Below are 15,988 nucleotides of genomic sequence, written 5' to 3'. Positions count from 1 at the left end.
GAACCTCCTAATTGGTCCCTTTAATGGCTGCGGACCGTCACGACAAAAAGCTGTGAACAACTCATTCTGCAGCTGTCAGTTTCACTCGCGCTCTGAATTCCTCGTCGCTCGGCTGGCATGTGGCACAAACCGGTCTGTGGCCGACGCTCAACCACACGCTCACCCAGCAGCCTTCTCCCTTTCTCTCTCTCCCTCCCTCTCTCTCCCTCCCTCTCTCTCAGACTGAAGGTGAATCAAAGTCACTCTCATCTGCATGTTCACTTTCAGGAGCTGGTGGTGATGGGGGCTCCGGGGTCGTACTACTGGACCGGGACGATCAAGGTGTACAACCTGACCTCTGACTCCTTCTACAGCCCAAACAAGGAGGACGTGGACTCGCACAGATACAGCTACCTTGGTGAGAGCCTGTCGGTGAGCACTGTGTGGGTGACCGCAGATGTATCAGTACAAAGGAGCTGATTATTGTGTGTCTCCAGGCTACGCCGTGACTGCCGGACACTTCTCCTCTCCTAACGCAGTGGACATCGCTGCAGGGGCGCCCCAGCACAGCGGCAGTGGAAAAGTAGGGAGTCCATCTTTTGTCTTGTTTCCAGCTGCTGAGTTGAAGTCCTCTTTTATTTCCTGCTGCAGTGATTTTTCTTTTTCTCCTCTTGCACAGGTTTATATTTTCAAAATCGATGGCGTGTCTCTGGTGAAGAGTTTTCAAGCCTCAGGGAAAATGGTATGAGCTCGGATGTGGTCTTATATCCTTCTTCTGGTTCTAATCATTAGCACATATTTTGCACTGAGGCTATTGTCATATTATACTTTTTCATGAGGAAGAGTGTTTTTTTCATTTTAACCCAGTCTCCCTCAGGGATAATGTGCTGGATGCTGTTGCAGACACGCTACTCTGATTGTTTGGTTGTCAGAAGTGGCCTGTTTATGTCTGCGCTAAGAGTTTAGACAGCGATTTAAAGAAGCACCACTCTGCACAGAAAGCAAAGCCACGGAGGGAGCTAATGCTTTCCATTCAGAGTTAATACAAGGAAGCCAGGGGAGCTTTAGGATGTAAACTGTGTAAATATTCCTTTAACATTGGTGAAGATATAAAAGGGGAGGTAAACCCAGTCGGAGCGTGAATCACATGTCAATGGTATGAACTGACGAAGTGTCTGTGATCTGACCCATTGCTCTGTGGCTCGGCTTGGTTCCAGATGGGCTCTTACTTTGGCTCCTCATTGTGTGCAGTTGATCTGAACCAGGACGGCCTGTCGGACCTGCTGGTGGGGGCACCCATGCACAGCCAGCTCCGGGATGAGGGCCAGGTCTCTGTGTACCTCAGCAAGGGAAATGTGAGTGGGATCCGTGGGTCAGGGGTGAAACCACCCCAGGACTTTAGATTGATCCGGTCTGAACTCCGTGTATGTTCCTGAGTGGTTTTTACTGCCTTTTAGCTCCTGTTTGATTCTCTGTGACTGTGTTTGTTATCATCATACTGGAATAAAGCAGCGCAGCATTGTGGGATCTGGCCGTGAGGCCGTTTAACCGACAGAGAGCTCCTGTTTGTACATTTTGTATTTATGAGTTATTGAGAGGAAGTTTACTGTCTGCTTGCTTGTTAAATAGTTTGGATCACAGCCAGCTGACTGCAGTCGTTACCACAGAATCTTCTCTGAGAAAAGCTTTTAATAATTTCTCTCCAGCTTCGGCTGCAGGACGTCTCTTTACTCTTCTGCCAGCTCAGTGTAAAGACTGTTATGTTGCCTGCTGCTGTTTCCAGGGGGTGATGGAGGAGGAGGGTGTCCTGAGTGGTGACAATGCTTTCAATGCTCACTTTGGAGAATGTATTTCTGCGATCGGAGACATCGATGATGACGGATATCAAGGTCGGTATTAAACTCCTCCTTTAAACTCTCAGTTCTCCCTTCAATCCACATGTTTACTTGTTGCACTTGTTGAATCCCCTCTGCTCTTTAGTCTCCTCATCATTGGTTGTGAGTCTTGGATTCTTCTCTACTGTTTCCTTTTATCTGCTCTTGCTTTGCTTTGTTTCGTCTTGTTTTGTTTTTGTATGTTTTTCTGCTGGGGCCTCTCGACAGCTCATCACTGTAAATGAGAAGCTGTTCTCAACTGATTTTACCTGGTAAAATAAAGGTTAAATACATAAAAATAAAGTATAACATCTACATTATCTATTATATATTTGCCTGTATATAAATTAATGATTTAACATGACTTGTTGAGAGAGAGACACCAGCGCTGAAGCATTCTGCAGTTTGCTGATGGGAAGATACTTAAAATAGTGGATGCCAACCTGTGGGTCGGGATTCCTTCAGTAGGTCGGAACATAAATCTGAGGGGTCCTGAGATGATTCATGGGGCAGAAAAGTTTACTACGAGAAAAAAACAACTTTTTGTTTTGCACGCTTTTGCAGTTTCATCTCTTCAGGCCTCACTCAGTAATCCAACCTGAGGAGTTTAGAGGGGAAATGACTGTTTAGAGAAACTGCTCACAACCAACAGACATCTGAAACCTCACAAGTGCACACTGCTTTACTTTGAGGGGTCAAAAGCCAAAAAGGTTTGGAACCACCGACTTCAACCACACGGGGGTTTTACATGCTTTAGTCCATTAAACACAAATGACTTGTGTTTTACCGTAGTGCCGACCGTTTTTACAGCCGTGCCACTAGTTTCAGGGTTGACTTCCTACCTTAGAGGCAAGCGCTGTTTTTTATTTACTTCGCTATGATGTGAAAATGCTGCACCTTAAAAGCTGCTTCACACATGTAATCCATCCCAGTGACCATAAGACAGCGCTATTCTTTTCTTTTTGTTGGTTGATTATTGTTATGCAGGGATGCATTAAAGGCAGAGAGTCTCCTTATGAATCAGCCTCTGGAATATAAACCATATAAATATCACATTTCATGTTGAGTCTCAGATGTCAGACGGCCCTCGAATGCACCTAAAATCAGAGAATTCAAATCTAGCGGTATTGTCCTTTAACCACTAAACTATTTCCGGGCATGTCAGCCGTTACACACTGTAACGTAACACTGGAGCCGCTGGTGAGAGGTCAGCATTCAGATGGGGGTGTGTGTGTGGGGGTCTGTAGTCTGTGAATCTATAATCCAGACTACTTCGCAGTAGTGTTTAGTGCAACAAAGCTGCTTTCTCTGCCGAACAGTTTATATTCCTCACGTCAGCCCACAGGCGAGTGTTGGCCGGTGGAGATGCTCAGTAGGTGCAACGAAACCCCTCATTTTCACAGACATTTTGTTTTCATTACCCTGCGGCGAGGGAGACGAGGGATTGCCCTCTCTCACCCTTGTGTGCACAGAGTCATCTAAACCAAATCATCCCCACACACACACACACACACACACACACACACACACACACATACATTTACTCTCTGTTTTCCTGCCGTTTGCATGGTTTGGCGCTGAGGGCTCCTCTTGGCGTCCGTCTCACTGGAGGCAGGAAGCTGCTGCCCAATTTCATCTCTGTGTGAGATACGGCTCGAGGCTTACAGCCTGGCACAGTGTGTGTGTGTGTGTGTGTGTGTGTGTGTGTGTGTGTGGAGGAAGATGGCAGCTGGGACGTATAACTCATCTTGTAACTCATCACTGTCGGAGTGTCGTAAGAGCCAGACTTGCTCGCTGACTGACAATCTATTATTTACTACTAAACTGCTACCATTTAATTTGAAAGAACTGCTGTAGAAGTGAGAACACACATTTGGTTTCACTAACAAATGTTTAATTCCACCTCTACACACTGAGATAATTATGAGCTGTTCATTGAAATAAAATGCCATTTCTGCTTTTGTGTGCTGCACCACATGGCATGGAAGTGTTTTGGTTTATAAAAAGAAAGTTTATATATGGACTTGCTGTGGAAATGGGATAAGGAGACGTTGTTTCAGTGCTCATGCCAGCACTTTATAGTCCTGTTTCCACTCTCTCAGAGGTCGGACAGGTTTTTATGGCCACTAACAACGCTTAATTGTCTGTTAAGAGTCTTACTGTAACAGCTTGTTTCCCAGGCGCTGGCCAGCAGAAAGTAAACACGGGGTTAATGAAGGCTTCTGTGCACAAACACTCACTTATGTACTATGCCGACTTCTCACAGGAACACCGTTGTCCTCTCTTTGTCTCCTCAGATGTAGCCATAGGAGCGCCTAAAGAGGACGACTATGGAGGAGCTGTGTATATCTACCACGGGGACGCCACAGGAATCATCAGCAAATACTCCATGGTCAGTACTCAGCAGGCGACAGGACGACATCACGTAGATTTTTACCTTTGAATGTCACAGTGGGGTTTCTCCCCAACACGTGATGAATTTAGATGGAAACCACGTGTTCACCTTTGTGCATCGACACAGACACAGACGTCCCACGTAGCTCCAAAAGGGCTTCTTCTTTTATTAGTGACTGAAGTATTTAACTGGTGAAAATCATCAGTAGGCCGTCATCACCACTGAGATGTTTTGTTAAAATGGAATCATTTCTGCTTTTGAAACAGCTTTATAACCTTTATTAAGAATCAGAATCAGAATTCTTTTAATTTGTCATTGAGCACGAAGCACAACAAAATTGAAATAGAAGCAGCAGCTCTCATGGACAGGTGCAAAAACAACGGAAAGGTGCAAAAAGACAGAATGTGCAAAGATGAAAATAGTGCAAAAGAAATTAGATAGATTGTACAGAATAAAGAAATATAGATATATATAAATATATATATATATATATATATAAATATAGGTGAAAGATATAAATATGTAAAAAGTAAACATTCCTATTTCACAGTTTGGTTGTTTTTTTTTATTATTAAAAATGACTCGTTAGCTTTAGCATCACGATCAGCTCTGTCCAAAGGTAAATCCACCTCTAAAGATCATTAATAACACATTTAATCCTGTTTGATTGATCCAAGAGTCAAGATTTAAGAGACAAGATGCTTTTATTGTCACTGCCTTATAAATACCATCCAAATATACACAATGAAATCAGGTGCACTGAGAAAAGAGAACCACACAGTGGTCATCATATGTGTAACAGTGGTGTGTGAGTTGCATGTGTGTGTTTGGAAAACTTAAGAATAAAAGAGTTTCACAGCAGCAGTGACTTCCCACCATGAACTTCCAATAGAACTATAACTTTTTTACACTTGTTTGTGCACAAACTAAACAAACATCATATGAGGTTTGTGTGAATTTATGAGCTACACACGGTCTTAATGCTACCAGAGTTATTTACTTTAAATCCATAAAAGCGAAGGCCGTTCCTCTATGGAAACAGACGCAGCTCAGAAACAAACCGTGCTCTGTCTCATGTGTTGGCGCACACTTGTTGTTTGAGGGCTGTATCATCTGTTTCAGAAACTGTCTGGACGCAGCGTAAACCCTGGTCTGCAGATGTTTGGCCAGTCCATCTCTGGAAATGTGGACATGGATGGCAACGGATACGCAGGTACGGCCATGCCGGAGCAGATGAAGGCCTGAGCGTAAGAGAAAAACATGTCAGAGGATAGGAAGAGACTATTAAATGTTTGTTTCTTCGGCCTCATGTTTTCTCCTGCGATAGCACCGCAGGGACTCGTGATCGAGGCATCTTGTTTACTGCATTCCACAGCTGACATTCAGACGCAGCCAGCAACACAGTTTAAGACCTCTGTGCATTGTTGGGGATTTGCAGGTGTCAGCAGATGTTACGTTTAATGTCAAATCTTCCTTATTGTTTCCCAAATCCATCGTGTTCATGTTTCCGTTGCAGATGTCACCATCGGGGCTTTCATGTCGGATAGTGTGGTGCTGCTGAGGTGAGTAACTGGATCATTCTCTGTGATGCTGCACTGTGTTTTTTTTCTACCTCTGAGGCGTTTTAATGCCCCGTCTCTCCCACGCTTGTGTTTCTGTGTCGGCTGATGTGGTTGCAGGACCCGGCCTGTCATTACGGTGGACGTCTCCATCTTCCTGCCCCTCTCCATCAACATCTCGGTGCCTCAGTGCCACGAGAGCCACCAGAACCTGAACTGCTTCAACGTCACCGTCTGCATGCGCTTCAGGGGGAGACAGCTGCCGGGGCAGATAGGTGAGGAGAGATCCTGTCTCATCATCAATCATGGTTTAGTTTTTGTAGCTTAAAGGAATCGTCCGGTAAATTGGGAAATTTGCTTTCTTATAAATAAAGAAAAGAGGGAAACCACTTGCTAACTTTTACATAATCAACACATTTAATCCAAAGAACCACAAATCTGTTCTGTAAGTGTTGCTGGTGATCGACATCCTGTCAAACCTCGGCTGCATTCTGGTCATTTGGTGTTGTTAGGAAGTGAAATCCATACTCCTGAACTTTTAGACATTTAAAAAAGTGTGTAGACACGAACACGGTGAGCAATTCTCCCCATCAGAGCGGTCAGCCCCCCCCCTCTGTGGCCGACAGTTTACCCCTCAGTCTTCGCTAACTGGCTCTTGGGTGCGGTGCCTGCTGAGCGCTGAGGTGCAGTCCTGTTCCAGTGTTTGGGTGTGGTCGCTCGCAGGCCCCCCCAGGGGAGCGGGAGCCCTGTCGTTACATAATGACTACGTCCCGGCTCGCAGGAATAAAGCCTCTCTGTTTAGCCGTCTGGCGAACGCCGTGGAAAGTGCAGCACCATGTGTTTGGTGACTCCCATAATGAAACCCTCCTTTGCCTCCTCTGGAGTGAGCTCATGGCGTTCCCTCTGTTGGACGGAGGAAACAGGAGGCTTCGGTCCAACTGGGGTGTGTTTGCCACCCTTCCCACTGTTTTACCGGCATGAGACCCTCTTGAAGTAATTACTACAGACTGAGGCTGATTCATTCACAGGAATGGACGTCGAGGCCGGAGGCCCATATATGGTTCTAGGAAACATTGGTAATGTTTGAACTGGTGCTCATGATTTCTCAATTCAAAATAGATGTGAAGTTGTTCTCAGTGTCACCAAAGCCAGGGTGGAACCAGCAGGAATGTTGTTATTGAAATGTTTTCTTTCACAGTAATCCTCGTTCTGCCCCACCAGCTGCAAAATTAATTTCCTTTTTTGTTAATCCCTGTCTGCTCACCTTAAGCTATAAGATATCAGCACAAAAGGCTGCTTTTTTATTCCTAAAAACAATTCATCAGTTCCCATTCAAGTGTGAAATAACAATAATAAAGCAGTTTATTCTGCAAAGCTTCTTCACATCATGAAACTGAAATTCACGATTGCTTAAAGTCAGAGTTCATCACAAACTGGAGGGTGAGTGACGTTTAATCTAGTGAAATTAGCCTCTGTCTTCATTACACAACACGGAACAAAGAGCTCCTGTTAACTTTAAATGATATCAGATGATTTGACCAAGAAATGTCAAACATGTTCCCATCTTCTCTCAGACTCAAATTAACAGTATTTTTTTCTGTTGTTTTGATGGCGGTCAGCAGAAACCCAAACTCTGCATACTTGAAGTGTTTCTCCAGACCATCTTTTCTCTGAAGAACCATCGCTGTCAGTGTGTGTCGAGCGTAACAGCGTTCCTGCCTCTCCTCAGAGCTGCTGTATAACTTGACAGCTGATGTGGATAAGCGACAGAAGAGCCAGCCTTCCCGGGTCTACTTCTCCCAGAGCGGATCTCAGATCAGCCAGATGAGCCAGCAGCTCAGCCTGGACATCAACCGGGAGGAGTGCCAGCGCTACACTGCCTACGTTAAGGTAAGGGGGGATTTTCTGGTCTTAGCGCTGGCTGTTTGTTCTCCCCATGTGCTGCTCGTGTCCTCAGCTGATCTTTCCCATAACCCTGAGTCCTCTCACCCTGCGATGCTGACGTGTGATATGAGTTATTTGCTTATGTGGTCTGTTTTTCTCTCTTATCTATTTATGTAGTTTTTGGTTGGAGCATCAAAGCCTGTATGCTTCCAGCTAAAATGTTTAGACAGATCAAAACAAGAGAATAATTAAAATGTCAAGTGAGGGCCATCACATAGCTCACAGAGTCTATAGAGCAGCGGCCGCTGTAGCTGGAGGCTACGGATCAGCGGGCATCTGCTGGGAAGCTCTCGGGGTCACCCTGCCGGGGTGGGTTAAAGGTAACAGTCAGGCGCTTGATGCTTCCTGAAACCATGCTGCTCAAGTGTGCGTCTGGAGAAACCGGCGGAAACAGGAAACAGAGTCTCCTTTGTGACCACATAGTCCCTCTATTGTGTTCCTCGGTGATTTAGCCCTGCAGCCTCAGAGGGTCTTCGTCCTGAGGGCACCATCCATGCTTCACCTCCTCTAATACGGAGGCCCGCTGCAGGCCTGTACATTTCTCTGGCATTCTTAGCTGTGATCTCCAGGCGCTCTCACCGTGGGGGGCTGAGCTGCTGACTGAGGGGGCGGGGGGGTGACACTAACACGCCTGCCTCTCTTCCTTTAACCATTCAGACTGTAATGAGCGTGTATCACACAGTAAAAAGCTCCTTTGTTCATCCCATCGTGCACATCGTGGTCACAGTTTGCTCTTCAGTAAACCTGCACAGAAGAAACTAACATTTCAGATTTAATTTTCTCTTCTCTCCGTCTGTGTTTCAGCACACGGAGCATTAACAGGAGGGTTAGTCAAGTCAAACAGTGTTTCTGCCCAAAGCAAATCTGACATGTCAACACCGTGACCAAACGTCTTTAGGTTTGTGGCTGAATTAGCCTGTAGCCTCCGCAAATCTGAGAGATAAACACACTTGTTACTTCAGTGAAAAGACGTCTTTTACAGCTCGGTCAGTTAGTTCTGGCACTGATGTTGCTGGATGAAATTGCTCGTTAAGAATTAACGGGATTATTCTGATTCAGAGATAGATGAGAGGATTGATGCCTCTGTTCATAAAGGAGCTGGAGCCAGCAGCCAGTTAGCTTAGCTTAGCATAAAGACTGGAAACATGGAAACAGGAGAGCCAGTTATCCTTTAACCCATACTGAAACTGACATGAAAAAACTACAACATGTTTTTACAGTTCCATTTTTGAGATGATAAGTATTGATTAGTGACATTAAAAGGTGCTGGTAGAAGGATTTTATACCTGTATATAATCTATAACTAAGCCAGACTAGTTGTCTCTACCTGCTCTCAGCCTGTATGTTGCTGATTCCAGCTTCATATTAAAGGGACAAATGTGAGATTTAATTAGTAGATTTCCTAAAAAGTCAAACTTCTTTAATACTCGGTGAGTGAGTGACTTCATGCAGATAACATGAGATGTTTCTCCTGCAGGAGTTTCTGTGAATTGCAGTATTGTTGCCACTCTTTTATTTTTCCTATATAATAATTCCACCTGCTCAGCAGCAAAAAGCAGAGGTGAGACTCCCCCTGGTGCCAAAAACTGAAAAACCACAGGGACAGTAAAGGTGTGGTGCCCAAATTACAACTTTCCCAAAGTGTTTACAGGCTGGACGACCTTGGAAATGTATGAAAAGTAAAGGGAACAAAGATAATGGCCTAGCAGGATAACCGCCTGCCACGCGTCCTCACCATCATACGGTGTGCGTTTGTCCTGAACTTGTGAGAAAGGTGAAGAATCAGAGAGAGGCTCTAGTCGGCTCGGCCAATCGCATCATTTATCTTCCTCATGTGTCTGCCCACATGCTCTGGTCCCTCCATTCCCCAGAAGAGGTATGCTAACATAAACCAGCTGGTTGCCCGGCTGCATCCTCAGGAGACTGTCCACCCCCGCCCCACCAGCCCAAACATGCAGGGGAAAGGCAGGACCGAGGCGAGCGTCACAGCAGGGCGCCGCTCCATGTTGTGTCAACTGGAACTGCACGCTGGCGCTGCTGATGGAAAACCCTCACGTCTGGGTTGATTGCTCAAGCTCTGATGCATGATGGGCGGTGGAAGCGGGCCATGAGCTATTCTGAGCCACTCTCACGTTTGTAACTGCGCTGACCATCTGTCGACCCCGTTTGTTGACTCTATAAACGATATAAACACTTTTAAAGGACCTCAGTTAACAGCTCAGCTTAATAAGGAGCTGTCAAAGTTGTATTTGTTCTACATAATGTAGATGCAGAGACCAAGACTGGAACAGGCATGCTCACTTTTCACCATCTGAAATCAAGTAAAAAGCTGGACCGGCCACTCAGTAAATCACGCAGTGCTGAGAACACATAGCAGGAGTTATGCAGAGAGCACAGAGTACAGAAGCTAATAGTTCAACCTCCTTCTTTTTTTTTTTTGCAGGAGTAATTCCTCCAGAAATTATGCAAGTCTTTCATGTTGATCATTTTAAACATGTTTTCATTGGCATGGACTAACAGCATACCAGCCCTCCAGATGGTCTCTGTTTGGTTATTTTTAGCTAAATAAACCCCATGCAGGCTCTTACTTCAGTACCTCACATCTAGGAAGAAGGAAAAAGGTCCTGGTTCCTCGCAGTGATGACTGATGAATGATTAGCAGAGGTGCAGTGTGTGTGTGTGTGTGTGTGTGAGCTGGCAGTGAGTCATTTCACCGGAGAGCCGCCGACTTTGAGCCAAAATTCCTCAGTTTGATGTTTCGCATTAAGTAATTTTTTTTTTTTTTTTTTTACAACTGCCGTGTTATCCGTCTGTGGTTGTGTAGCGCTTGTAGTGAAATAGCTTGAAGGTTTTGAATATGACTCACGTTCAAGTTGACGCCTGGACACAAAAAAAGGTGAAACATATTTATCAGACAGGTTATACACTAGTCACACAAAGTTAGGGATATTCAGCTTTCAGGTGAAATATATGGAAAATGTAAAAAGTGAATGCTACAGTGATATTATATCATGAAAGTAGGGCATTTAAGTAGAAGCATGCACTGGTGATTTCTTCATTTTAAACAATTTATTGAAAGAAAATCTACCAACAGTGGGGGGTATACCACAACAAAACATGTTCAGTGTCTCAATAAATTGGGACGTGGCCAAAGGACGTCCACTCCTCTCCTTTCTGTGACTCTTCCAGTCTCTGTATCACTGTTCCAACCTCCTGATGACACTCTGTGACCCTCTAAGCTCAGTGAACACCTCCGTCTGAGGACTTCCTGTTTGAAGCCTCCAGTGTTGAGGTGCTGCTGATCAACTGTTAGGTGTCGTCTTGGTCTCATGATGTCAGAATGTGAACAGCAGGATGAGGAGGACTGTTTAAATACCAATTCTAACTGAAGCAGGAAATGTATTGGTGGATTCATGGATCAAACCTGTTGTGAATGTTGCTGTGAAGCTTCTTGTTAGAGAACAGCAGCTGGTGCAGAAAGTACTGAGACACTGAACAGTTGGACATGTGCATTCAAAGGTTTAGAGAAGGTCACATTAAGTTCACCTGGAAAGGTTAGAATGCATTTTAGGTTCATCCTGAAATTTCACCTGAAAGCTGAATATCCCTGACTTTTAGTGAGGAGTGTATGTAGACACACTTATTTGTGTCATGTGCAGGGGGGGGGTGATAAGGAGCTCAGTGCAGTGGGCGGGACGAAGACTCACAACTGTGTGAAAGGTGTCAGTGTCCGATTTAAGTGCACCAGGTGTAAAACCAGCGTTTTGTGACACGCTGTATGTCTCTTTATAAACTCTGAAGCACTCATTATTCCAGCTTTTACCGCTCCTTTGATTTATCGCTCATCTTAGAGGCTCTGCACTCACTCCATGATCACATCTCATGGCATGTTTACATCGCTGGCAATTTATCAGTCATCATATGGCGTGTTTTTACTCCTGCAGTCCCAGCGCAGCGCACGTGAGCCTTGAAATCACGCCAAGAGCCAGATCCATCTGTGGTCATGCGTGGTGCTGTGAAGCATCACAGTCTCCAAGGAGGAGCTAAAATAGGAAGTCGAAGCCCTGCCTGTAACAGTTGTCTGTCTAATTTAGCTCGTAAAGTATCCTGCTCACTCCCCCCCACTCTTTCCTCTGGCCTATATTCCACTGAGCATGTGCCCTATATCTCATGTCCTCCTAACATTTGCTTGGCACCACCGGAGTATTTAAAGGTCCATCCCGTCAAACTTTATTCCGATGACTGCTGCCGTTATTGGCTCATCTGCAGGATGCACATAAATCTGTCGAAGCTAAATGCACGGAGGGGTCGCCTGTCTCACATGACTGAATGGAAAATCTGCTGGATGTGAACAATACACGGCAGGAGATTTTCAGACCGAGTGGACGGTCTGTTGCAGGAGGAACCAGGTTCTGTGTGTCATTACCTCTGCAAATGTAATTGAGAGGCGGTAATACTTGACCTAATACTGTGTGTCTGCTCGTTAGCATCCCACTGAACTTCATTTATGTCTCATTTGGCTAAAATTGGTGGACAGAGACACCCAGAAGCAACATCAAACATAAAGAGCTTTACAATTTACAGACTAGATCCGTGTTGTTCATCGGGTTTATTGATGTAGCGTCAGCTGTGCTCAGTGTTTAACTAATGGATTTATAAATTGTATACACTGAGGTGTACATGTGCAGGTGAAGCAGTGCTCATCCTGCATTAGATTAGCCACCAGCAAAATACCAATCAGTCAGTCTTTATTTATAAAGCACCGATTCACAACAGTGTTACCTCCAGACTCTTTCCATAAAGAGCAGCTCAGACCAAACTCTTTAATTAGAGAGAGACTCAAAGAGTCAGGAATTCAACATTAAAGATTCAAGAATCCCCACATGAGCAGCATCAGATATATTAAAATAGTTCACAGAAGAGCTGAAACAGGTGGTCGACTTACTGATAAACTGTTAATCTGCAACAATTCCGATGATCAATAGTTGCAGCTTCTCACATTTTCTTGTTTTCTTTGTCTTCTACGACAGTAAAAAAGAAAATATTTGGGTTTTGGCCATTTTGTGGACCAGTGATGATCGACTGATTAATAAAGAAAATAACTGTTGTTGCATTTACAGTTTCATTTGGCTGAACTGTTCTCTTTAGTAAAACAGGTTTTAAAGGTATTGTGTTGCTTCACCTTAATGGATGTTGGACTGCTGTTTTCAGGACTTTACTCTGACAGCGTACTTCCCTTTCCTGTGACTGACATCTTACCTCACAGTGTTTGAGCTGCATTATGCTGTAAAATCCACTAATCTGTTCCTCCAAAGTTGGTTTACACAGCAGTTTGACCTCAGTCTGCTCAGGCCCGTCACTGCATCCCCAAAAAGTCTCCACAGAGACAAAGTCCCAGAGCCTCAACACTGTCTGGCACGTGGAAACCCAGAGCTGGGCCATCGCCACACTGCCTGCTTTGTTTGCCTCTTTTACAGTTCAGCAGAAATGTGCAATTCCCTTGATGCTGTTCCCCAGCTTCATTTACCTCAGGCCAAGAGAGCTGATACAATGAAAGTATATAGCAGGAAGTTAATCAGTCCCAGCTGTCTTCTATTACGCATGGCAGCCGGTCAGCCACCTCTTTATAAAGAATAGAATAAGAAAATGAAGAAATGTTCGTGCACTGCAATAACAATCAGGAGGAAATTGAGAAAGACGCTGTCGTATAAATAAGTTCAGCTGAACGCGTCGTCTGAAAGTGTGAACAGCATTTACTGGATTCTAAAGAGGAGCTATTGGGGCTAATTTTAGCTCTGGGTAATATTTTGGTCAGGATTTCCCTACATGGCCGTGCCAGAGTGAACATTGGACAGTTCTTCTGCAGGCTTGTTTGGGGAGAGAACAGCAGACGGACTTTTGTTGCAGTAAAACAAGTTGAATTTCTCACGAAGTTCCTCTCATGCATGTGTGTTGAAGACGTAAGTGAGGTATTATTTTTGGTATGGCTGCTCGTTAGAGCCGCTCTGTGTTGTTGCCATAGTAAATCCATCGTTGTTACTCATCAGGGCCGACCAAAGGTTGGCCAGATTTGATGATTTGTTGAGCTTGGCAGCAAGGCATGCTGGGCAAAATGTTTCTGCAGTCTTTTGGCCGTGTTAGTGCCACACGATGCCACCGCAAGGCGAAGTTATGGGTGGCCAAGTCTGACCACAATGAAAGAGTTTCTCCTGCCATGTTTCCCACTTCCACTCCGGAGGAAACGTGTGTGTGTCCAGAAAGTCATGCACGCTGCCTGTGAGCAGACAAAAAGCTCTGATTACTTCATCACTTGGCATCTTCACAACTCCTCCTTGACAACCTGGCGGTGAACTCGTTATCGTTTCCCACTACTTGACCCATTTGTTAATATTGGTGTGTATTCCCGATGTGGTGGCGTCAACATCGAACTCTGCTTCCTGCATAAACAGGCGAGATCCACCACCGAGGAAGTGGAGCGTGTGTATACATGAGGCGATTGTTTGCGTCCGGCAGAGACCGTAACCTGCCCTCATCAGGTGCATTTGACAAATTTGTGTGTGCGGGCTGCAGCTTTATCAGGACTTTGCCTGAAAACAATGGCTCCAACAATAACAGTGAAGTAAAAGTGCCCCAGATTTTGTCCACAGTGATGAAATCAGTTGCAGGAAGCATCTGGAGACCTCCTCTATCACCAGGATGGAACCGACTCAAACACACACACAAACACACTCAGCTCCATTTTAAAAACTGCACAAATTTTAGCGGCTGTTATCTGATCTGTCAGCGGGATGTTTTTCTCCTGAGACTGAAATAGCAGTTTTCAACACATGCGCGTAACTTACAGAGAAACATTTGGGGTTTAAAACGTCACAACATGATCAGCAGGGGATTCTCTGTTCTTTTGGAAAATGTGTTTCTGCAATTAATTGCATAAGAGTGCAGATAATGAACTTCCTGTTTATGCACAGCGAAGGTTTATCAGGACGTCGAAGTAAGTTAATCCCTCAAAGACAGGAAGTCCTCAGCTGCTTGTTGTTCTTTCTAAACACCAACAAAAGTCAGATATGTAGCTGTGTTGCTTTTAGTTAGATGGATTTAGGAGCAAAACACAATTAAACGTTTTCTTTTTTCGTTGCATTTTTATTTGGGTGTCTGAAATCATTGTGAGATTGATCCTAAATGAACGACTAGCATGTGAACTAGATTTGTGCAGAAGTCACACAATGAAATGTTTTGCATTTTATAGAAGCAGTAATGATGGATCATAAGAAAACTATTGATTGCCTTTTGTATAGGGGACAGTCGGCTCAGAACACTCCTCCTCCTCTTCTTCTTCTTCTCTATCTTCTTTTTCTCTTCTCAATAATAGCAGCATTAGTTTTATTCCCATTACTGCTTAAAACATAATACAGACTAAAGCCACCTTGTTCCTGTTTGATGCTCAGTCCTCAGGACCCAACGCTTCTTCCTTAAAAGGACCTCATCGGGATTCTTCCTTTTTTTTTTTTCTGCACTGGGTTTGTTTTGCTTCTGAGGAGCGCCGTAACGTGTCCTGGTGGTGACTCCACTCTGATCAGCGCGGGGTTAAAGGTAGATACTCGTGATGATGTCGGGAGATCCGGGTCGAGGGAATTTAGGGAATGAAGAGGCTTTAATAGCGGACTGCCTTATCTTCAGTTCTGCTCTTGCTGCTGCTGAACTAAACTTTATGGCTTCAGGGTCATTTCAACAGTGTAAAGCCTGGTAATTCTCTCAAATGAGATGAAGTAACGATACGGAGAGTAGCAACAAATAGAAAGAATTAATGTGTTGAGATTATCACAATGTGGGAGCTGAGTGAGGAGGAACTGAGATATGAGGGAGCACATCTGTGTATTTATAGGAGGCCGGTCCTGATATTACACTCGTGCAGCTATAGTTAGCGTTGGCATTAAATCAAGTTGTTGTTGATAGAATGTAGTAAAAATAACACACTGTTGAAACTGGTGTGTTTGAGCAGTAAACCTATTCCATCTGCCAATTTCCACCGGGGTAGTGAGGCACCTTTCTCTGCTCCTTTATAAATCCCAGCTGTGGTTTTAACTGTCCGAGGGTCAAATGTTGAATGCCTTCTTCATGATGCATGCGAGGCCGTAAAAGTTTCCTGTAATTTGTGTTTACGTGAACGTTGTTTTAAAAAGCAATAAATTCAATACGCTTGGATTCTGGAGGGCGTAAGAGATGTTTATCTCCTTATC

At 44.6% G+C, this 15,988-nt stretch overlaps 1 protein-coding gene across 1 annotated transcript in view; it reads left to right on the top strand.

Moving 5' to 3' along the window:
* Window positions 1–15,988, top strand: part of itga9 (integrin, alpha 9) — a 43,869-nt gene that overhangs the window by 7,966 nt on the left and 19,915 nt on the right. The window contains exons 6-15 of the mRNA XM_070841397.1: window positions 268–397; window positions 477–562; window positions 659–721; window positions 1,197–1,334; window positions 1,763–1,868; window positions 4,151–4,245; window positions 5,371–5,461; window positions 5,765–5,810; window positions 5,928–6,082; window positions 7,537–7,697. Coding sequence (XP_070697498.1) covers window positions 268–397; window positions 477–562; window positions 659–721; window positions 1,197–1,334; window positions 1,763–1,868; window positions 4,151–4,245; window positions 5,371–5,461; window positions 5,765–5,810; window positions 5,928–6,082; window positions 7,537–7,697 — 1,071 coding nt within the window. The remainder of the gene's footprint in view (window positions 1–267; window positions 398–476; window positions 563–658; window positions 722–1,196; window positions 1,335–1,762; window positions 1,869–4,150; window positions 4,246–5,370; window positions 5,462–5,764; window positions 5,811–5,927; window positions 6,083–7,536; window positions 7,698–15,988) is intronic.

This window comes from Pempheris klunzingeri, chromosome 12 (genome assembly GCF_042242105.1).
Source record: "Pempheris klunzingeri isolate RE-2024b chromosome 12, fPemKlu1.hap1, whole genome shotgun sequence".
Taxonomy (NCBI): Eukaryota; Metazoa; Chordata; class Actinopteri; order Acropomatiformes; family Pempheridae; genus Pempheris; species Pempheris klunzingeri.
The sequence above is the reverse complement of the archived record's forward strand: the minus strand, read 5'-3'. Positions and strand labels throughout refer to the sequence as shown.